The sequence below is a fragment of the Columba livia genome, chromosome 5, assembly GCF_036013475.1.
Source record: "Columba livia isolate bColLiv1 breed racing homer chromosome 5, bColLiv1.pat.W.v2, whole genome shotgun sequence".
Classification (NCBI taxonomy): domain Eukaryota; kingdom Metazoa; phylum Chordata; class Aves; order Columbiformes; family Columbidae; genus Columba; species Columba livia.
The window spans coordinates 57,973,712-57,997,749 of record NC_088606.1 but is presented as its reverse complement, the minus strand read 5'-3'; the positions used below and the strand labels follow the sequence as shown (position 1 = coordinate 57,997,749).

Below are 24,038 nucleotides of genomic sequence, written 5' to 3'. Positions count from 1 at the left end.
ATAGTAAAAACAGTTCCACTTAGCATATTATATTACACTCTTTAGAGTACTTGTGTGGACATTTGAACACAAGTGCATTACATATATGCTTACTCACGTTAATGAGTGTCTTCTGGTTTAGAAACAAACTGTTCACTGTAAACTCTTCCTGGGCCAATGAAATACTACAAACTATTGGGCTAGGTCAACTCATATGGGAGGGTGAAACAACAGTTAACAGATGCACTATAAGCTCTAAACATTCAGGAAAAGCAAGTCATAAATATAGGATACCAGGTGTAGGGAATCTGAATAAGTTTAGTTTATGGAATTTCAGAATGCAGTAGTTCCAGTGGTGACTCCATTACTGGAATTGATGAGTCTTGAAAAACAAACAAACAAAAACCCCACCACTTCCTCTTTATTTAAATCAACATGAATTCACTGCTGTGAGGAGGGCAAGGACAGAAAGCAAGGACACATCTTGTTTCTTTGTTTTGTTTGTATCCAGGGATCACATGGCAGAGTAGTAACTGCATTTCTTTTAAAGTCCTGCTTCCCTTTGAGAAATAGCTCTCTCAAGTGTGCCTCTGCAATTCAGTAAGCTCCTGTGAAATCTTCCCCAGGCCCCACAAGCAACTCCCACAGAGCTCTGCAGCAGAGCTAACCACATCCACCTTATTCTCTTAGAACCCACATTTCCTTTTTATTTCTTTCCTTGTTTTTAATCCTCCCTTCTCCCTAAATCTATTTCTTTTGCAAGAGTAAAAAGACTTTCTTGGTGCTTTTTCCAGAGAATATGCAGTGCTTTGTGTACTTTTTTTAACTACCGGGTATATTTTGACCTTTAGGCAAGCAGCGATTTCAGTAACAACAAGAGTCTTATAGAGTATTACACAGCTTTTTCTTCATTGTTTTTTAGAAGCAATGAAACTTTTTGGAAGGTTTTAATGCCTTGAGCTTTGACCTACCCTAGCACATAATTAGTATGTTTGCTTTTGTGCATTTTCACAATTCAGGGTGCAATGCTATCTAAATGAAGTATCAAAACACAGAATCCTCAGACATAGCTTAAACGGTCTGATTTGGTTACAGGTATTTTTAATTATTATTTTTATTTGAAATATTGTCCTGCTAAGAAATTGATCCTAATTTCATTGTTGTTTATTATGAAAGGCATCCACTGATAGAATTTGAACAGACTGAATTCATATGAGGGTGACAAATGCCCCCTTACCGCCTCCCTCTCCCCAGAAAAAAGACAAAACCAGTCCCATTTTAAGCTGTTATTATTTTGTTCTTCATACAATACATGAAGTGAGCTGAGGCTTTTCTGGGCCATAAGACACAAAAGCCCCTACCACACGGTACATTTGCTGCTTTTTGCAAACATTCTACTGCATCTCCAAATCTGTTACAATGTCACTCCAGCCCAATTTCCCCTTAGTGGAGCAAAACCTCAGCTGTTTGCCCTAAGCCAAAGTTCCTCTTTCAGGAAAAGAAAAAAGAAAAAAGGGAAAAAAAAAAAAAAAAAAAAAAAAAAAAATAAAAAAGAAGCAACCTGAGAGAAGCTAAGGTATAGATTCACTCTTCACTCACAAAGCTTTAAATAATACCCTTGAGAAGCAGACATCTGTGAATTCAATTCTATATATCTCACAAAATACCAGATTAAGAAGTATATAAACCCACTTTAACTTCCCTTCTTAGAAATAACAAGTGGGATGTCAACCCTGTGGACACAAACAAAAGCTAGAGTTTACTTCCTCTTGTCTAGCCAATACTAAAAAAAACCCAACAAAACTTGTAACAATCTAGGCCAAATGGTATCTCACAGCAGCAACGCCACTCTAGAAGCTACAGAAGCCTGAGGCCAAGCTCTGCTGCCACACAAGGCTCAGCATCTGTGCCTGTGAGCCTGTGGGCAGAATATGACTCTTATTACTTAATTTCATCCCTAATGCAGGCAACCCAGGAGTTATGTGGAGAATCTGTGCTGACTGCACTTTGCTCTGCATCAGCTGGACAAGGGGAGAGAGCCCTGCTGATGGCAGACTGAAAAGTCTTCTCTAAACTTAGCGTTCTCCTACACAGACAGTTGTCTACCTCCTATGGGGAGCCAAGTGGAGCCAGCCACGCTGTCTTACCACCTGTGGATTCTTGTCTGTCTAGAAAAGTATTTGGATAGTTATTAAAGGGCAATTTTCCAGTTCCAGCTTAATCAGTGCAAAACATCTTTGGTTGCATTCTGGTTAAGTCCAGTATGTAAGATACACACATACATTTCCTTTATTTAATAGGAGCCTTATACTGGAATTTATTAAATAGATAAGCTTACTGGAGGAGGACTCCTGTTAAACCAGGAAAAAAAAAAGTGGGGAAGGGTATAGGGAAAAGGCAAAAATGAAAACAGAAACCTTTGATTATCATGCCAGCAAATAATGCTGGCCAGCTTTCTCCTGTACCTTTCTAAATGCAGTAATACATGTTCACTGATTGACCTTGCCACCCACCCATTACTTTGGCTCCTTTATATAAGCAAACAGATTGTACCAGGATCTCCACACTAGTGTGTGAGGGACGTAATAGGCAGCTTCACTAATGGCTCTTTTGGGAGGTGAATCTTATTTTTTGCTTTCCTTTTGAGCAGTACGTGCTGTTTAGGATTGACTAATAGAGAGACATCCTGAAAACTCAGGCCCTGGAAGTGTCTGTCGCCTATTATAAGTTTCACTGCTGGTACTGTTATTAGGGAAAGTTACAGTTACAAACATTACTAGCAAGACATAGGGAAAACAAGATTATTTGGGAGCTTACAGGAACTCTATCTACAATGCAGTTTACTTTCCATAGAGAGTGCTTCATAAAAACACTAAAGCAATGTTAACTCTGTGCAGCAAAAATTTTAAAGCAGTAACTAGCAGTAGGAATGATCACTGCAAGAGAACAGCAAGCTTGTTCCTGCTCTCTTGAATCTGGGCATTACCATAGGGGAAATGATGCACATTTTGTGCTTTTGAACATGAATCCATATGTAAATTGGCTTATTTAATAGTAGATAATTGGAAAATATTCAAGATATGCCCAGAGATATTGAACATTTGCTCTTAAATCAGAAGCTGAACTTAGCAAGTACAATCCTGTTAATTACAGCTTCTCAGTAATCAAACTGATTGTCTAGGCAGTTACCCAATCCACGCCTCTGTCCCTCACACCTCTCAGTCACCATGTGACTTAATTAGGTCTCTGTCAGCTAGTGAAGTGTTTTATGTGAATATGACATGGAGTAAATATCTTGTCCAGGGTTATGCAAGAAAACTGTCAAGTTAGGACTTGAGTCCTGCTTCGGTGTATTAACTATCAGATCCTCCAATTCATACACCTAACAGATGAAAGTGTGAAACGCATTAGAATTTACCTAACAACCTATCTGCTTCTAGCCTTGTGATAGACAGGGGTACATTCACCAAACACTTTTGTTTAGCAGATTGTGTATTTGACAGTTTATTACCACAACAGTAGCAAACAGTAGCCAGCACACTGGACACCACAGAGAAAATCCAAAAGGACTTTTTGATGCACTAACCAAAACATAACAGGAAAGATTAAACTATTGATCTAAACCCTGGAGTTAGAAAATAAGGACTGCCTCATCCAGTTGCTTATAGAAACAATGCAAAATGGACCTGAAGTGGTTAAAAACATCAGCAACAATTACTGCTTTGTGAAGAAATCTCACCTATCAAACTGAAGCATTATCTCTCCAGCAACTTCCTCTTAACTTCAGGAAAGGGAAGCAAATGAAGCAGCGTAACACTGTTGCTTCCATGCTTTGAAGCGAATGCAGCTCCCTTGGTGTGACTATGTCTGTGTCAGGAAATGAAATCAGCTCCTCAATTCCCCTGTCTGTCTCCTAATTACATCCCAGCCTATCTCAGAGGCAGCTGAGAATAAAACTCAAATAACAATCTTTTTACTTAGTATTTCACAGACATTTTTTTACCAGATACTGATGGCAGCCTGAACCCTCAATTCATTTTCTGTGGGAGGTCTTTTTTTCTTTTGCAATGTATTTAAACACCTATTTTCAAGTGAAATTTTTATCCAAGATCTATACAGCTGTTTCTGCTACAGTCTAGTATGACTTACCTACCTGAAAGCAGGAAAATGCACTTGACTGCCTTTAAGTGAATTAATTACAATGAATTATACCTCAATGTGGATATTTTTATTCATAATCCTAGTGAGCTTCATTTGATTAACTCTGTTTCACTCCTTTAAAGCATTCAACGTACAATTAAGGCCCTTTGATTCTGAATAAGTGAACACAAGTTTAACATAATCCATTTAACCCACTTACATTCAAGTTAATTTTCCTGGAGCGTTCCCAAGTAGAAAAATGTTAATATTCTTAAAATAATGTAATACAGTTGAGTGGTATGCACACACCACTTCATGCATATCATCTGCACCTCACGTAAGAAAAGCAGAGTTGCTGGAACTCCAACTAGAAACAATGTCATGCCTTTCATCCTTTTCACACTTACCTTTCTCACATTATAAAAGTCTCGATGGGGATTACTCTTTAGTTCTTTAAATTCCGACATTTCATTTAACATCTCATGTAAACTAAATTTAGATTCTAAAAAGTTAAGCCTCCGATGACAGTATGTTTTTCTGTAAAAGAAAACATAAAAACTGTAACTTTAAAATATTTGTATTTCAAGTTCAGAAAGAACGTTAAAGTTTTCACAGTAAAAACAGATATGTTTTCAATGAAGACCAAGACAAATCCATTCTTCGTGTCCTACTGGTTAACAGATATGTAAGTGAAAATCCAATATGATTTCAGGCCAAAGCTGTTAGTGAAATCTCAAACAGAACTCTACACAACCACGTTATGTCCTTAAAGTATTGTTACCGCTGTATCTGTGCATAAACTGCAGTTCTTTTAGTAATGATGACCAGAGAAAGCATAAAACCTGTAATAAAACGTGATGTCAAGTGCTACTACTCTGACACCATACCTCCAACAGAGCAGATCACCTCATATATAACAGAAATAACCTGTAATCCAGACTTACTCACTGTGAAAATAAGAATAAAAAAATAACCCAAAGTTTATTTGATTTTTGATGTGAATATAAGAAGCCAAGACAAGAATCAATATCCTTTATGTTTTTTTGCCTTTAGAAACATGTATACTGTGTAGGAATAATTTTTTTCCAAAATAATTTCTTGTGCTGTTTTTAGAAAAATCATGCTTTTTTATATTCCTGCTTACCTACTCCTCTGTCTTCACTTTCATCTTCTATTACGTTCCTCATTCTATTTTTAACCACTGACATGGTTTTTCTCTTCACCATCTGTCAGTTCTTATTGAATCTACAATATTTTTGTAGCACTATTAATGTAATAGCCTTCTTTTTTTCTGCTTTATTGTTGGCAATCTCTCCTCAATGGGACACAAATCCCATTATGGATTTGAAAGTCCAATTTAAACACAGTCTCACTGTATCTGATACTGATCAAGACCTGCTTGCCCACTGCAGGAAGTCTTTATCAGGTTCTGCTATTGCTCAAGAGACTGAAGACTGAGAAGCAGGGGTGAGATTTCACCAGTTTAAGAGCAGCAAGGATTAAAGAACAATGGGTTCTTGATCTCCAAGCAGCCCCATGTGTGACAGACATAAATGACAGGAAAGCACTTGCTGCAAACAGGGAAACAATACCATACAAAGAGCTTATGCAACAGGATTAGTGCAAAGACTTTTCTTTTGGTTTGTGTGTATTTATCAGGGAGTGCAAATCAGCCTGTAAAAGCTTAAGCTGAAGAAGTGAAAGGAGCAGATGATTATTCCTACATTCACTAAGGTGACGAGAGATCTAACGTGTCCTAGCAAGGCTCTTCTTACTTGTGGCTTCCTGATAAAGACTGTTAACAAAAGCTGCAAAAAGAAGGGTCTTTGGTATGACTTTTGTTTCAAATTTTTCCTCCTTGTCCTTTAATCTTCTCAATATTTGTCTCTTGGAATATAACACACTAAATTTGGAAATGCATTTACCAATTGCATACTGCAAATAAGCATACTCAAGGTAGCTTTGATTTAGAACAGGTGTGCCGATAAAGCTCATGGAAGCACAGGCTTTTGGTCTCGAAAAAGTGCTTAGGGAGTGGGACAGTTCTGCTCAGCCCAGCTGCTTTGCCACTGTCAATGTGCAAGGCAGAGACATGGTGCTACAGGTGTCAGACACAGACTAAAGAGGAAAGAACGCATCAGGTGTGACTAACTAGTCACAGGGTAAGTTATGATCTCGCAAAGGCAGGAGGACCAGGAATGCAGTGCTGGCAGGCAGGGCAAATAGTTTGGAAGAACAGTCCACGTTCCTGCTTTGTTCCATTCTTTTCCTTTCCTGGTGTTGAAACCTTGACATTTCCAGTCCTCAGCCAGGAAGTAAACTTAAACTGGATGCACGTTTTCTTACACACTAGGCAAAGACACTGCTTTGTTATGAGAGTGTCAGTGACCATACTACAGTAGTTACAGTTCTGCTTTATAGAGATTCCCGAGGAGTTTGATGGTTCTGGGAAATTTCAGACCTACTCTGAGTGTGCACGTGTGGATCAGTTTTGCAGCACATGAGCAGTTAATTTACATCTGGAATAAATCAAACTGAATATTTGCAATGCTGAGCTGTTCTGTGTGCTCTGTACATGCAGGGTTTCCATGCATGCAGCAAGAGTAGAGCAGACATGGAGGAATTCCAGACAACTGTTCAAAACCTCAAATTCAGCATAGGCCAAAGCAAAGTAAAAAAAAAAAAAAGGTCAGGCTCAAGTTTCAGTTCCCATGCCGGAAGAAGTTTGGGTCATATTTGACTTCAATGGGAACATTTGGCCAATTTCTTGCTTTTCTGTTATCTACTTCTCATTTTGCCATGGTTGATGCAAAGAAGCCAAAGAAAGAAAAAAGGCATATGTGGGTTTTTTTTTCCTTTTGAGTCTTTTTGTGATGCATTAATGCTTGAGAAGCACAAACCAAAACATTACTGTAGAATGAGTACATTAAGGAATTAAATATCACAAAAGACAGAAGTATTAAACTAAAGGCAACCAGCAGCCTGAAGGGGCAAAGAAAGAAAGAGAAACATACGTTGGACCATCTGCAATTAGAGCAAGAACGTGGCTCAGGTCAAGGGTGTAGGTCTGCAGGTCAGGATATGGCAGACTCCGAGGCTCATTGAGTTCCATCATTTCTTTGTTATCATAAACAAAGGGAATTCCACCTTTTAATTTTACAACATAATCCAAATTGTCTGGAGCATCATCAAGATTGTAAGGGTCTTCATTTTCTTCTGGGGGCGAATGGAAATCTGAAAATAAGTTTACATTACATTTAGAAGAACTAACACAAAAGGCAAAGTAATTACAAAAAGGGCTTTCTGCTTCTGTAACACTTATTTCTAGCAGGTCTTAATGCTTTCATTAAAATCACATTTTCAGCTACTATAAAAGATCTGTTGTAACAACACAGCTTTATTCTGACAGGCTTTAATTGCAGTCCCTCTCTAAGCTAAGTGCCTATCTTAATTCAAATATTACATATTACCAGACTTCTCTGAACCAAGGTATAAATAGATTTAATACCATTAGTTATTAATGTATGATAGCACAAGTATCAAAATAAGTTTCCAGAAGTATTTGAATTAGAATGGCTGAAAGTACAGTTGAGATTTTTGAACAATCAAACAGTTGTTGACTTCATACCCACCTTTATTATTTTCTTTTCACCTTCTGACTCACTGTAGTAATTTTGGAAGTTTGTATTTAAGCACACAGTAATGAAGCTGTTCTCATATTGAAACATCAGTCAGAAAAGAACAAGCTGTGCCTTACTGCTTCACCTCTGCCCTTCCCACAATCCACTGAGCTAGACTAGCGCATACATACATATTAGGATTGTTTCCTCTCTCTGAACCATTAGTAAATATACCTCACTCATGTTAGAGCAGGTATTAATTTAAGACTCAGTGCTTCTCACTCTAACCAAGGCAGTGCTTGGTCTGTAGGTTTTGGGGGGGTTGGTTGCTTTTGTTGTGTTTTGATTATTTTGTTTTGGTTTTTTTTCCATTTGTTTGTGGTGGTTTTGTTTGTTGTTTTGTGGGTTAGTTTTTGTTTGGGTTTTTTGGGGGGGGTGGTTTTTGTTTGTTTGCTTGTTTTTTTTTGGGGGGGGGGGGGGGGGGGGTGTTTTCTTTTTAATAAAACTCCTTTACTTTTATGTTTAATTGCTTTTGAATAAGACCAAGAAGTGCAGAAGCCAGAGGTAGTACAACACAACTCTAGTTTTCCCCTTGGCTCTCTGACCAAAATCAGGAAGTACCAGAAGCATGGTTGGGATTTTTCCCTGAGAATCAGGCAAACACACATACTTCTAGAAGATTCAGCTTATATGAACACTCAAACATTATCACTCATGCTAGTGAATGTTCGTTGCTTCTTTTACAATATCTTACCAATGCAACTAGCATAATGTGTCTCCATTATATTTATGTCAACTGAACTACATTCTTGAGCTCCATCTTATCACAGATTTCTTCTTTTACCTGTTCTGTTAAGCCAGAAAAGTAATTAACCAGTCCTTTTATTCACCTGGGGCACCTGAATGTATGTTATAAACTGATACTATTCTTATCTCTATTATTCATAACTATTCAACTCAAACTAGTACTAATTAAGACATTGTGTAATGAGATTTTCTTATGTCATAAGTTTAAAATCAGAACTGTAAAGAAGTTATTATCCTAGTAATAGCTTGGAAATATCTCCCTGGCAGCTGTTCCAAAATCTTTCCTGTGTTTAATATTTAGTATACTGTCCTCTTTACACTTCTTATGTATAACAAATGCTTGAAAACATGTTAATTCACCTTCTTTCAACCACTGAGCTAGAGGGTAATTGATTTTAAATGCCACTTTATGGCTCAGAATACATTGCCAACAATATGGACACATCTACAGAGGCACATCTGTACAGACCAAACATTGATCCTCACAGGCTAATCCAAAAACTCGCAGCGCAAACAGTTTAATGCACAAGCAAAGCTTTCAACACACAACCCACCTAAGCGACAAGTATCATTTGTGACATATATAGCGGGGAATATGTTCAACCTAATAAGCCTTGTTGAGAGATCAGAGTTTATTAACCCTGGCAGAATGCCCAACAATTATGAGTATACAGCTTCCAGTCTTGACCTGGTAAGTGTGCCATGCCTAGGAAATTACTCAGGGCTTGCCAACTGGCACGTCTGTATCATGCTTCAGTTTACAATCTAGATGAGCTCATAATCCCTTTATTTCAGCATGCCAAGATTAGAAGGAATGACTTTCCACTTTAAGCCATACCCATATATCTTTTTCCTGGACAAACACAAGTGTACTACTTACCATCCCATTTGCTGCCAAAAAATAATCAATGAGCATCTAGTACATTTTTTTAAGCTTCTGACAGCTTTAAAGTTTCAGCTTAGACATAGGATGTGTAACTTAGTTCCATCAGTGATTCTCCACCACTTACTAACAGAATAAATTACAAAGGGAGAGACTCAGATAATCACAAATAATTCAACTTACCTTTATCACAGTAGTGCATGAGTTTAATTCTATATTTTAAAAAAAAGAAGAAGGATATTCACCTGGATACACTTCATCTTCTACCTTCCATTTTTCATCTTGCATGCTACACAAATACTGAGATGTCGTTCTTGGGAAGCGATGGTAGGCAAGACGTGAATACTTTTCTCGAATGAGAAGAGCTTTGACCAGGCTTTTGGCAGCCTGTTCATAATCATCAACTGTAACCTGAAAGGAAAGCCTGAGTAAATACTGACAAAAGTAAAACATCAGTTTTAGCAACAAACTGAATCCACACCAGTAGCAATGAGACTGAATTTCCAGAAATCCAAGTGTATGCAGCTTGACCATAAGGATCTTACCCAAGGCCTCAGGAAGCAAATGACAGAAGCAGCATCTAAACACAATGTGCAAAAGATAGAGATACTCGTACCATGCATCACCCATTAATTTAACACCTAACTATGTTTTTATCTATTCAATCTATTTTTTATGATAAAAAGTATAAAATGACCCAACCTTGACTTTAACTGTTTTACAAATCAATGTGTTCAAAAAGCAACTTACGGTTTGTTGCAGAGCCATAATATACAGGTATTTCACACTTTATATATAATTAGTTGCTTGTGGTTTGGGATTTCCCCCCACCAGATACAGAAAGCGGGGTGGGGTGAAGGTTTCTTACCCCTGCACAGTAGTCCCCACTAATTGAAACTCTCTGAAACTCTGGGACATCATATGGCACTTGGACTGGCACAAAAGCACTTGGAAGAACTGGCGTTGCAGGAGACATAACAGGATTGGCTGATGGTGCTTTCCATTCCTGAGATGGAATTTGTAATGACAAAGACTGGGATCGAATCATCTTGAAACTTTTCTTCCTACAAATTCATGGTATAAAGCATAAAATAAGCCATGGTATAAAACATTAAATGCACTGGAAAACTGATTACAGCAAAGAAATCACCCCCTAAGAAATTTTACAAATTAAATCTCTTATACCACAGGAAAAACGTTGATCACAAAATATTTGTGCTTTTAGCTTTTTTTTTTTTTATATTTCACATTATATATGCTACACACAATTGCACGTACCCTCCACAGGGATACAATATGCCTTAATTTATTTACAATCACTGTAAGATGCAGTAAGGTTTGTTTTGTTTCACTTCTTATAAATTCAGTTTCAGCAAGTCACTGTACAGAAGGAAAATGCGATTACTGTGCTTACTTTAGTAGGAGTTGATTCTTAGAGACTGGTAGCATCAGAATTCACAAAGGATCAGACAGAAACAAGGGAATGGTACATATTGTAAGTTGTTTTAAGTTATGATGCTATTACACACACTTTCAATTCTTCCCAAAACATGCAGAAAAACTCATCTAGTTGTCAGACAAGAAAATGCATCAGGATTTCATATATATATATATGACCAAATCCCATCCTCTCAAGTACTTGCAGCCACCTTTGAAATCAGTATGAAATTCTTGAAAGGCATTATTGGATCAACTGCAACTGAAAACAACAGAAGTTGTACTCATGTAACTGTCCTTGAAGTACGCTTCGGTCCTGTAGGGCAGGACTATAAACAACATAATATCCCACTTCCCACAGTTAAACTGGTAAAAACTTGAGGTACACTTTGACAAAACATATTTCCATAAGGCAATTTCCCAAATTAAAAGTGAAACTTATTAGTTCAGGAAGAAAGACATACCAAATAGTTGTTTGAAAACATCTTGTTTTCCTTTCTGTGCTTGTTTATGTTTATGAACATTGCAACCGGGAAGCCCACTTGCACAATTCAAAACCAAAAGTCTCAGCCTGTATCATCAGTGTGTCATACCTTAATTTAACTAAGTTGACTCTTCTCCCTTCTGTTCCAGAAATATGATGCCAAGCATTGCCCAACTGATTGTCTGCAGATAACCAGTACATGTGTTTCGCTACCACTTTCAAAGGCTTCCTTGTTTGACTGCTTTTTGAAGAGCCTGTGCACATCCAAGCCATTTGGTGTCAGACTGCTGCTGAGCTCACATGACTCTATGAAATAATCTAGTCCGTTCACTGAAGTTAAGATACTGGAATAGCCTGACATCAGGGTAAGGCTACCTCTCTCACAGAAGAAAATAGAAAACCAAATCAAGTTTGGCTTAACTAGATTCATGGGTAAACCAAAGGTGGACTGTATTTTTTCTAAGAAAACTCAAAATGTACACTTTTAAGGCTGACAGTGGTTAGACTATATCTCTGTGAGTTAAGGAAACCTACGAATAACCTCATTATGCCAATACCACTTTTCACCTTCTCCCTTGTTGTTAAATGTCAAGTCTTTGCCTTCATCTATTTTTACAGAGACATAAGAAGTATCATACCAGTCATTTTCTCTATGTTAAAATTTTCCGTCTCTGAATGAAACTAGAATAAAGGGGGACAAGGAATGTGTTTCTTTTTCTGACTCTTTTTACATTAAAGAGTCTTAGGGTTGTGTTCACTTCCACACAGTTATGCTGTTTGTTAAACCTGCATATGCAATATCTGTGCTATTGCTGGAAACACAGCTGAGACAACCTCACCAATCCAAGCCCCCTTAGGGCTCATCCCCACCCCGAGGACATCACACAGGTGCCCTTGGTACCTGCTGTTGACCTTTCTCCTGAAGTAATAAGAGGAAGAATATTATTTGCCAGATATCTTAATATTAACTCAAATTCATTTAAAAACTATTTTCCACTTAAGAAAGCAACTACAGAACAAACCTTTTAGTTGTTTCCACAGACTGTTGTTCTGCCAGTTCCTTCTGTAGTTCCCTTTCCTTGGCCTCTTTCTGCCCAATAGGGCAGTCTTCAGGCACGGTGAATAGTGACAAGGCATCTTTGCTGTCTTCTTCTCGGAGGACTTTAGCAAATACTTTCTCTGCTAGGAGTCGCACATGCTCATCAACCTCAGAGATGTTCAGCTTCGGAAACTGTCTCGGCATCTCGGCTAATAAAGAAGACAGTTGGCAAAGTTATAACTACAAGCAGAATAAAGGTATGTGAGACACTGGGATGTTTTCATGGTACACGTGTAGACGTTAAAAACTTAGAGCAAAAGCAGAATAAAGTAGAAGAGCTATGCAGAATTTATACTACTATGCAGTACACAAGAACCACAGGTGTCCACAGAGCATCTTTACTTGAGAAGCCATGCCAGTTTGTGAATTAGGAACTTCTTGGTATACTCATTAAAATTCCTAAGATATGTATGTGCAGATTTGCCAGTAGATTCCACTTATTTGCATAATCAGACTATTATTTGCAACTTAATCTATACTTAGCTGTATGTACTTGCACTGAACTTGGTAAGCAACTGAGTGAATGGATTTCCTTCTTCCCTGCTCAGTGACTTCAACCCAATTTTAGCACCACAAGCAAGTTAGAAGGTTGCAAATTTCTAACTCACCCCATCCTTTCCACAAATAAGAAAGTGATGGAGCTGCTGTGAAGTAAAATGGTTGCACAACAGGAACAAATATGGGGTGGTTAACTCAGTGACTTTTTTTTTCATTTGTTTCCAGTAGTTCATATACTGCTTTTGAATTGTTTGTGGGAAGCAGATAGGATATGGACTTTATGGCATCTAAATATTATTTTTCAAAAAAATCTGCTTTATATTTTGCATGTCTATCTAAGTAGCCTTTCATCACCAAATATTTCCATTTTGTTATAGTAGCACTACTGAAAATACCATCTGTGAATTTTGACATATCTGGTAGCATTCTGGAAGGGGAAAAAAAAATACAGTGCTTCTAAGCTACTGACCAGCATTATTTATTATGTACTGTAAAGCTTTTTGAATGCCTTCACTATGATGGAGTTTGTAAGAAATAAGATTAAATTCTTATTACATAAGTTAAAAATAGCAATGAACATGTCACAACAAATAGATCCAAGCACTGCCAGAATGTGAAGTCTAGGTCCAAAACTGGCATTTCAGAATCCTTTTTGGTTATAAAAATGCAAACATTTTATAAGATGGTATTAATTTAAATACCAACATATGCTGAAAGACAACATAGAGCGTGGCAGTTTTTAATCACTCAAGGCATAACTTATCAGGGCCCCCATTACAGTATTTCTGTAGGCATGCTGCAAGTTTCACGTGTTGATATGTGATCCTTTTGATATGTGATCCTGTTGTTTTCAGCCTAAAATATTCTAATAAATGTCCACCTGTTTTCACAGTTGCTTTGAGAACACTTTTGGTTTTATTCTAAAAGCAAATATAATATGGAAAGGTAACAAGAGATATATTGGACCATAACATGGCAATTTAGTGATCATCTACATTATTTTGTAAGAACCAATTCACAGCCCTGTGAAAAAATGACACTGGTTTTAAAGAACTGTGGATCTGAATATGCAGTTTTTCTACTTGGAGAGTATTTGTTTTGCAATTAGTATTAGGTCTTTACAAAATCATGCGCAACTATATAACATGCATAAAAATACATACACATTTAACTGAATGATTCTATAACAATGCACTATGATGTCTTAGTAGCATCCAAACTTAGGTTTGGTTTCTCAGTTTCAAACCTCAGTGAGGTCATGAGAGCCTTTCCACTAATCTCCATGAACACAGTCGCCAGCGACATGGGGTTTTTGGGCCACTTCAGACAGGCCTTTATAGTTACTCAACCACATTAAGAGCGCTAGCAGTAACAGTAAAATGTGGAATAACAACGTTTCTTCTGCTGCAAAATCAGCAATTAAAATACCTTCAGTACTGGCAGACTTGGACAGGAAAAAATCAATTGGTTGTTTATCATTGGTTGAGCATTTTCCTAGTATAAACAAACTTTTTCTTAGAGAATTGTGATCAGAAACAGAAGTGCAGTAAGAAATACATTGCATGAGAAACCATACTGTATTTTAAATCATTACAATAAGATAGTAAAGAGTCAGAATGTATGGACACAAGCATCCTATACTCAAACTAAAGGTTGGGTTTTTTTCTTTCTTACAGAACCTGATCTCATGTTGTCCACCCAAGCAAATGAGAGACTAAGGCACAAAACACTTTGAAGGTAGGTTCACCCGCATCACTGCTAGCTTATGTCACTGAAATGGGTTTAATAAACCTAAACCAGTCATGAGACACTTCATGCAATACTCAGGTAAGCTGTGGGATGAGGATCTCGTGTCCAGTAGCCTTCTACAGAAGTGCTGTCTTTTACCCAAGGTGAGCAAGTGAGAGAGCGACAACTAGACATCTTAATGGGATGGGGGGGGGTATGAATGCCATCCAGCAACCAGCAAATGCTCCTTTCTTAAATATATATCTCTCACAGAAAGGTTGCTTTGATTGCTCTTTAGTTCTGCACCTTTGTAGGGAGAGAAAAAAAAATTCTCTTGAAACATGCTGCATAAAAAATGATGGAATGATTATTTTAAAAACACTTATTGATTAGGAATTCAATAGGCTTGCATAGGTAATGAGCACACACCATGAAAACAACCAGAACCGCCGCTTCCCAAGCCGCCGGCCGGTCAGCTGTCACCCCCGGAGCCGCATCCCGCTGCCGGAGCAGGTGGGGCGGGGCCCGGCCGCGGGAGCTCCCGCCGCAGGAGCCCCGGACACGGCCGCCCAGAGCCCGTCCCCGCCGGGGCGGCAGCCAAGGTCACCAGCACCCCGGACCAGCCCGGCTCGGCGCTGCCTCCTGCCCCTCGACTTACCTAGCGCCCCGGGGAAAGCCATGCTGGGGCAGGGCCGGGCCCCGCCACCCGCCGGCTGGAAACACTGTCAGAAGCCGGCGGCGGATGAGGCGGCGGCAGAGGGAGGAGCTGCTCCCGCCAGATGCCGCCGCTCCCCTCTGCCGCATTCAGCCGACAGCCGGCCGCCCCGCTACCGCAGTGCCGCGCCGCCCCTTCCCCGGCCCTTTATGGCCGCAGCGGCCCCCGGGCGGAGAAGCCCGCTCGCCGCGCCCCCGGCCCCACCGGAGCGGCCAGCTGCCTCCTGGGCGGCAGCATCGCGGCCCGGGGCGGCTCCGCAGCAGGTGGAGCCGGGCACTGGCGGAAGGAGGGCGCGGGGGCGGCGGGCGCAGGCTCCTGCCGGGCGAGGCGCCAGCGGCGTCCGGCGGGTCGGAGGGGTTGCGCTGCCCCGCCCAGCCCTGGCGCGAGCGGCGCGGGGGCCGTTAACGGTCGCCCTGGCGGGGCGGGACGAGGAGGGGCGCGCACTCTGTCCGTACCTGTGTGAGGAGAGTCCCGCGCGGGGCGGCGGGGGCTGCTCGGCTCGGGAGGAGGCGGCCGCTCCGGGCACTGTCCGGCACCGCGCGAACCGCGGCTGCACCTGCGGCGACGGGAGTGGCGGGGGCAGGGGCGGCACCTCCCACGCGGGGCTGTGGCCTCAGTGGGAGCCGGAGGATCCGAGAGAAGCCTTCCTACCCCTCGCCGCGGCGGCCCTGTCCCTTACGGCGGCTCCGAGACAGAAGTCGCGCTGTCACATGTCTCCTCGCCGGCGCGGGAGGGAGGGAGCGCCCCGGGGCGTGCCGCCTCGGCCCGGCCCCGGCCCACCTCAGCCCGTCTGAGCTCGCCTCAGCCGCGGGGCGCCCCGTGAGTGCCGCCTTGGCAAGCGCCTGTTTCAAAACTCCTCCTCGGAAAGTGCTGTCACAGAGAAAACTTCGGTTCGACACCAGAGCGTCGTGAGGCTGGTGCGAAGATCACACCCTATAAGTAAGTTTGCTGTCGATGGATCCCTGTTGAAAGTTTTCAACAACGTCCGTCCTTCAGCGTAGCGACACGGTTCAGATACTCGTATATATATACAAACAATAAAGTAAACTTCTCGGGTAAAGAAACCAAGACAAATAAGTGAAGGTCAAACCGAGCATGACTCAGCAGGAATGAGGATCTTAATATGTAAAACTTCGAGAGATTCCAAGCCCTGAAGCTAAAAGGTTTAGGGGTGTTTATGGTAACTTCGGGTAACAATACTTGAAGTCTAATCTAAAGACATTTAAATAAAAAAGTACCTCTGCAGTGTAGCAAAGCACAGGGAATGTAGCAACTGAGGAACAAGTTCCTTTCTGTAAAAAGACAAACAAGGTAAAGGTGGATCTCCAGAAACACGCGAGGGATTGGGTAGTTCTGTGGCAAGTGTGCTGTCCCCACTATGTCCTCCCATCTTCGTAAATGAAGAAATGTGCCATCCGTGAACCTCAGGGGTTTTTAGCTTCAGAAATTACTTTACACAGTTGGTGAAGAAATTGAAGTGAAAAGAAAGTAGTTAACCATATAAAGTTTGAGTTGTAAAGAAGAGTTGCAAAAGCTTGCAGTGTCTGACTTTTACACTAGTATCAATGCAATCACCTTCATACGCTCATAAAAAAGCTAAGAATCTTGGCCACAGCTGTTTTATGACACATGTACCAATCCAAAGCATTTGAAAATGTCAGTCATTCAAAATCATTAAAAGGAAAAGAAAGGAAAAGAAAAAGACATACCAAACACACTAACAAAAGTAGTCATTGTTTCTTAGCTTGGCAAAAGGCTTATGCTGTATGTGCATCTTTCTTCCACAGTAACTCTGAATGTCTTCATCACCTGCTGCCAGGCTACACCCAGACAAGCCATCTGCCACCCAGGAAAACTGCACACTGTAAGTGTCTGTGAGTCTGACTCACAGCTGCCCTGCCCAAGTGATATATGAGTAAAGCACACACACCTGTTGCTGTGGCCATTCAGTACACCCGTTGATTGCTGATCTGTTAGTTGTGCTTCATTTCTCCTGTTTCCCATTCCTTCTCCCAACCACCTGCCTGAACTTGCCCAAACTTGTCTGCTTCCCATCATGAAGTTTTCCTGGCGGTTTGGGCTCCTTAGTGGCCCTCTAATCATAACTGTGCCCTGCGCTGCTGGACTCGGGTATCCTGTGGCTTCTTGGATTCCTTTTCTCAGCTAGGCAAATGAGTCTTGCCTCCACACTTGATTTAGACTATGGGATGCAAGAGCTTGGAAGAGAATTGATGCAAAAGGGAGACTTTAAAAATGCCTTAACAAGGAAAAAGCTTCTAGATGCTCTGATATACAAATCCGTAAGAACATAAGACACTTGTTCTAGCTGACCATGACTATTTAAATGAGCTTTCCTTTTGTAACAAGTTGGAAACCTTTAAAGGCAAACAGATCGTGACTTAGTAAATGTGTCTATAGTAATTGAAGCACTAGGGAAATACCATTGCAAGTTCTATGGCAATGTCAGGATGGATTGTAAGACTCAGTTAATGGTGATAAATTAACAAGAAAATACTCGGGAGTCCTTTCAAATTTTGCAGAAGCAATTACTATGATCATTTACTTTACGAACTGTGTTCAGAACCTGCATCTGACTAGTGGGTCCAGTTTTATATCCCATTTCTCTTCTTACAATGAACAATTCACATCTGTCTTTGGAAAATTGAAGTAACACTAAGCTGACAAAAATGAAATAGTGTATTTTGAACAGTATATGTTGTTGTATGCTTCCATTAGCACCTGCAAGACATAAAGCATTAAACTTTGCATCCAGACTTGGAACACCCCAGTGGTGTCAGTCAAGACCTGGTTAAACACTTGCCATCTGGCCCATGAAGGACTCTTTCTGCCAGTCCAGTTTGTGAGTCAGTTATACTATTATACACTGTATTGAAAGTAGTGCAAGTGTCTCCAAAGTTGTTTTAAATGTTCTTTAGACATTATTCTTTTGGTGACAGTAGTAAACTCATGATTATTGCAGTGTATATGGTATTTGGACTGCTCTTTCACAGTCAGTCTACTTTAACAAAGGGAAATACAATAAAAGTTTTAAAGATTTGCTTGCATGTCAACATCTATTGAGGAATGGAATAAAATAAAGAAAACCCTAAATACACATCTGCATTATTAATACTTATTTTTAGAAACAGAAGAATCTTGTCTGAGGCATTATTAAAGCTGGAATACAAAATAATCAAAATTAGGAAATGGTCTCTCATTCTCACTTGAAATTGTTTCAGTTGTTATAATGTACTGCTTTCATTTGAACAGCGCCTTAAAAGCTAATGCATTTTGATATCTTTCTAGTAGATTCATATTTCTGACTGTGATATTGATAACAAGAAAACAACTAATGGATCAAATGAAATATTTCTATCTATAATATACCCATTGGTGGCATCCAGGCAATATTAGACCTAGTATTCGCTTTTCTGATCTTCAATCAGTTCAGTTAATAACATGCTTGGCATACATGCATTTACTTACTGAAGAGTAACTGCTATTTCAACAGCAAAAAAAAAACATGGTTAAATAATATGATCTCCAAAAGCTGGAGGGGAGTTTTGTGCCAAATGTGAAATGTAATTGAATTGTATTATCAAATACTGTCTACTAGAAGGAGGAATGACTCAACTTTTTAAACAAAACAATAGATGAACATTGTAATCATTGAAAAAGGGAGAAAATTATTCCACAGAGTAATCGAAATGATACAAAGCAAATCACATCTGTCTGTTTTAGAAAGTCAGCAAATGAAAAAGCATCCTTTTTCTTACCCACTGCTTTTCAAACTCTTGTTGAAATTAATTTGATATATGAGTATTCACTCCTGTATTTGAATTAGACCCAGTTAAGAAGTCCGGATAGAGATAATAGGGTCTTTCTCAGCATTGGGTTAAACTAGAATTTGTAAATCTATAAGTTTGGTTCCTACTCTAAATATAAGCAGCAAATATTCTATGTTTTTGAGTCTGCTCAAGGCCATTCCAGAAAATATGCAAGAGGGCAACAAGGAGGAGAAATGTTGGGTAGGCAATTTTTTTCTAGACTCCATCTTGGATAGCTGTGGTGTTCGGAATATGTACACACAAGATACAACTATGCTTATATAAAATGCAAAATGTTTTGAAAAAGACTTGCACTGATATCAGAGCTGATAGTGGGTTTGGAATTTTTTCAGTCACATGACATTCTTCTTTCTGAAAGGATATGTGTGAGTATAATAGTCCTGTACTATATTATTACAAAATAAAATATATATAGTATGCAAATATAAATCTGATTGTTGAAAAACTGAAATGGAAGTGGGAACTATAGAAATTACAAAAGGATGTGACTGTTCAGTCACTGCTTTAAAAATAACCTAGGAAAGAATCTGTACAGTCCTAATGATCTGAGTCTGAAATAACATAACTGAAGTTTTCCATGAGCTTATAAATGGAATATACTGTATTACTTTGTTGCACAAGAAAGGTTTACAAGCAAGATGGGACTCTTTGGTGTGTTTGGAATTGCAGGCTGTCATTTGGATATTTGTGAAGCTTTCTTTCTAGCCAGTTGGCAAATTCTTTGCTGGCATCTACTAACTGCCTGCCTTTGATTAGAACAGCCATGTAAAGATGCTAGTTTAAAACCAGTTTGTCTCAAACCTACTTACCTTGGACTTTGCAAGTATTTGCCTTTGGTGGAAGACTGCCTTGCTCTGACATTATACATGATTTATCTGAAATTCTGGAGCTGTTCTGAGAAGGAGAGATCTGACTGTATTAGACAAGCCTGTATGTGGAGCTAAAAGACCTTTAATCTGATCTATAAAAAGGAGAATTTTCTGAAAGTTACATTTCACATCTGTTACATGATATGCACATGAAATACTTTTTAACCACTACTCCGAGGTTTTTCTCAGCTGTGTTTTAAGAGGAACTTTCTTCACTCAGAATGCACATAAAATAAAATATTCAGCAAGCAAAAGGCTAATAAATTAGACACTGCCAGTACAGGATAAATAATGAAACTGTAATTACAGTTCACAGAGAGGAATTCTGTGGTCTATTTGGGAAACTTCTGAAATAAATAGAATTCTGAATTATTTTATTTCTGCAAAAATCAGCAATGGAATCTAAACTGTATGTTTTAAATTGTTTTACATATGTTTGCAGTGGAAATGCAAGTAGTTCCGTTAGGTGATCTTCAGCTCTGTATTTGTATTACTTTTAGATTACCATTAAGGTTTTTGTGATTATCTGTCACAAGGGTTTGCATCTGGGTTATTTGGCCTTCAAGTCAGAAGTCTCATTCCCAAATAACAGATATCTGCATGATGCAGGTGAAGCATGTAACCATGCCCAGAAACTGGGAACTGCAAGATATGGTTTAGAAGTAACCTTACACAAATGTTCTATAGCCTTCCGTGTCCCCAGAATATCGCTGGCTTCTCTTTGTTTCACAAGTGTGTTTTTCAAGTCTCTCCTTTTACAAGTGTGAGTGAAACTCTGCAACCTCCGAAGCCGGGAGTTGTACGTGGGGATTCTTAGTGGCCATTTGCAGCCCAAATAAACCTTCTCTGTACTGCTTGTGTAGCACTAACCGGCATATTTGACAAGAAATCCAACCCAAAGTGTTCTTATTTCCATGTAGAAACTTAAACTTTTACCTGGAGGGGATTGCTTTATTATTTTTGTGCAACTTGCTTGAGTAAATAAAAACATACCTAGGCCTATGCTTATATTCAAAATGACTTAGAAAGTCCCTGTCTTCTTTCCATAAAGCTCAGCTGAAATATTAGGTATGAGAACCTACAGCTTGTGGCATTTTCCATCTTTTTTTTCCTACTCTATGGACAGTGGGAAAATAACATCTTTTATTACTCAGCGGCGGTTCTCCGGCAGGGCCAGCTCCACCTGCGGCCACCGCGCCCCGGGACGCGCCCGGCGCTGCGCTGTGCTCCGTGCCCGGCGGGCAGGGCCCCGGGCGGGCTCTGCGGCTCCAGCGGCTGCGCCGGACCTGCCGGCAGCTCCCGCCCTCCCCGCGGCCTCTGCCCGCGCCGGCCTTACGTAAACAGCAGTTACGCAAGGAACGCAGATTTCACCTTACATAACCGTTCATTTCTGTCGGAGACTTCTCTATCTGTGCCGTTAGTGTGTATAAATTAAAAGGAGGGAAAAGCGGTGTTAGCATTATTTGAGATACATCTCCCTCTGGTTCCAAAGTGACTTGATGACCTGTTTGCTGTTGTGATACTTTTCACTTTTCATGAAACTCCCATCTTCTACTTAACCTGGAGGAAACTCTGAAAGAAAGAAAGGAAGAAGAAAAAGAAAAATGAGAAAAAAGGAGAGGAGAGGAGAGGAGAGGAGAGGAGAGGAGAGGAAAAAGGAAAGGGGAAAGGAAAGGAAAGGGGAAAGGAAAGGAAAGGAAAGGAAAGGAAAGGAAAGGAAAGGAAAGGAAAGGAAAGGAAAGGAAAGGAAAGGAAAGGAAAGGAAAGGAAAGGAAAGGAAAGGAAAGGAAAGGAAAGGAAAGGAAAGGAAAGGGAAGGGAAGGAAAGGGAAGGGAAGAGGGGGAAGGGGAAAGGGGAAAGGAAGAAAAGAAAAAGACATACTTAAGTCACATTTGTGCCCTTTTCTGAGGTTCTAAGAAAGACTTTACTGATTCATAGTTACTGCACAGAGTGAACTTAATCCAATACGGACAAAGGGAAATAAAGTTCTGTGTATTTTAAGCTTTATATTTCAGCTGCTGCCACAATCAGAGGACCTGATTCCAATGTCTGTGTGCAAAGGTAGATTTCCAAGTCACTTAAGTACCATCAGGGCTAGACAAAAGAGCCTCGAAGCTCCATACTCTATTTCTAGCAGATATTACGAGAGATCCCAGAGATGGTGTGGCCTCTTTCTGTTCCCTTGTCCTCTCATGTGCAGGTGGTGTCCACTTGAGATACTTTCATGGAGTGGTAGATGCTGTTGGGGCTTCTGTGCTTGATGCTTCTCTCTACAGTAATTTTTGATCCTGAAACTCTTACATACCTTTCCTTTTTGACTTAGTGCCCCTGATAAGTTAGTGTGTGTGTGTGTCTGCGTGTGGTTTGAGTTTTTTTGTTTGGTTGGTTTGTTGGGGTTTTGGTGGGTTTTGTTTGTTGTTTGGGTTTTCTGTTTTGTTTGTTTGGGGTTTTGTTTTGTTTGGTTTGTGTATGTGTGCACGCGCGTGTGTGGGTATTGGTTAGTTGGTTGTTTTTTGTTTGGTTGGTTTGGGTTTGTTGTTTGGGTTTTGTTGGTTGGTTGGGTTGGGTTGGGTTTTTTTCCCTTTTCCTTTAGCCCTTTTTCACCCTGGAAAGGCCTTGAATTCCATAGATACCTTGAAGGATTGGTGGACAGAGGTACTTGGCTCAGGGTTTTGCTTTGTTCACTACTTATACATTTTTGACCATACACCTTCATACCCCTTTCCTTTTTCATTTGTTGTTAATGCTCAGCCAAACTTACAAAGAAAATCCAGTATGAACAGAAATTTTAGTAGTTAGTTAGATGGTGCCAAAGACAAAGCAATCATTTTCTGTTGTGCCTCACCTGTATTGCTTCATAACCTTTATGAACTAGAGGTGGAATCTGGACTGTCCTAACTGATTGTCATCAGCCAGTGAATGCCTTCCAAGAATGAGTCCAGTTCCATTTTTAACCATGTCTATTTTGGTGTTCACAACATCCTATGGTAGTGAGCTTGTTCTACAGCTTCATTGTGCACTGTGAGCCAGGGGGATGTGAGCCAGCTTTGATCCAAAAATTGTATGACCAGATATAGCACAGCTCTTTGAGCTCTTAGCTTTTGATGGTTAAGACTACAGGCAGTGTAAGCTCATTTCTGCCCCCAGTACTCTGCAAAGACATCCTCTAACTGATGCTTAGGTCACAAAAATGCACTATTGAGCCAAAGGAATGTGCCATAGATTACCATGCTGAGGAATACTGTGCTATTGTGGCAAGATGAAGAATCTCTGGGGAGGGTCTCTGTACACAATAAACTCTTTACGAGATCATGCAGCTGAAAAGAAATTAGTTTCCCCAGGTAGTAGCTCAAACATGCACAAATGTCTCTGAGGTTGAGGCAGCCAATAGGGACTGGAGCAGATAAAAGAAAGTATGAGATGAAAGGTGATCTGCTGGATTAGTCAGCTGTTTGAGTGGCTTATAGCTGTCATCTCCTGTATGATCCAGTGGGCATAAGCAGAGAGTAGGGAAACAGCCAGTCTTCTCAAATCTAGACAGAAGTGGAAGAAAAAAAGAGCTGTTAAACTCATTGCCTGGCTTCTCTAATCATTAGTTTCTGAATTTTGACAAGCTTTTGTCTACTAAACAGAAATATCAGGGGAATCTGGAACTTAGATGAGCAGATAATTTTAAAAGAGACCATCACATTGATATTTCTTCAAATTTGTTTTTATTGTTATTTTTCAATTCAATTTAATCCTTCTTCAAAACTCAGATTGTGTTATTATTTCATATAAATGAAATATAAATTTTAAACTGTTAAATATATGCTACCCCCAAACAATGTGGAACAGTGAATTTGCTGTATGCAAACATTTATCTAGTAATCTGGTACTGAAACTTGATATTTGGTAAAAGAACAAGAGCAAACTTCTTATACAGTCTATC

At 39.9% G+C, this 24,038-nt stretch overlaps 1 protein-coding gene across 3 annotated transcripts in view; it reads right to left on the bottom strand.

Moving 5' to 3' along the window:
• AMPD3 (adenosine monophosphate deaminase 3) overlaps window positions 1-17,117 on the bottom strand; it is a 32,762-nt gene extending 15,645 nt beyond the window's left edge. The window contains exons 1-6 of one of the 3 annotated variants that reach the window (XM_065066192.1): window positions 17,100-17,117; window positions 12,373-12,598; window positions 10,298-10,493; window positions 9,675-9,840; window positions 7,134-7,353; window positions 4,527-4,656 (exon numbers count right to left, since the gene is read on the bottom strand). In XM_065066192.1, the coding sequence (XP_064922264.1) occupies window positions 4,527-4,656; window positions 7,134-7,353; window positions 9,675-9,840; window positions 10,298-10,493; window positions 12,373-12,593 (933 nt within the window). In that variant the 5' untranslated portion in view covers window positions 12,594-12,598; window positions 17,100-17,117. Of the gene's footprint in view, window positions 1-4,526; window positions 4,657-7,133; window positions 7,354-9,674; window positions 9,841-10,297; window positions 10,494-12,372; window positions 12,599-15,333; window positions 15,537-15,845; window positions 16,075-17,099 lie in introns of those variants that run through there. The other 2 variants (XM_065066194.1, XM_065066193.1) reach the window with 2 other exon arrangements.
• Between the last annotated feature and the right edge of the window lie 6,921 nt (window positions 17,118-24,038).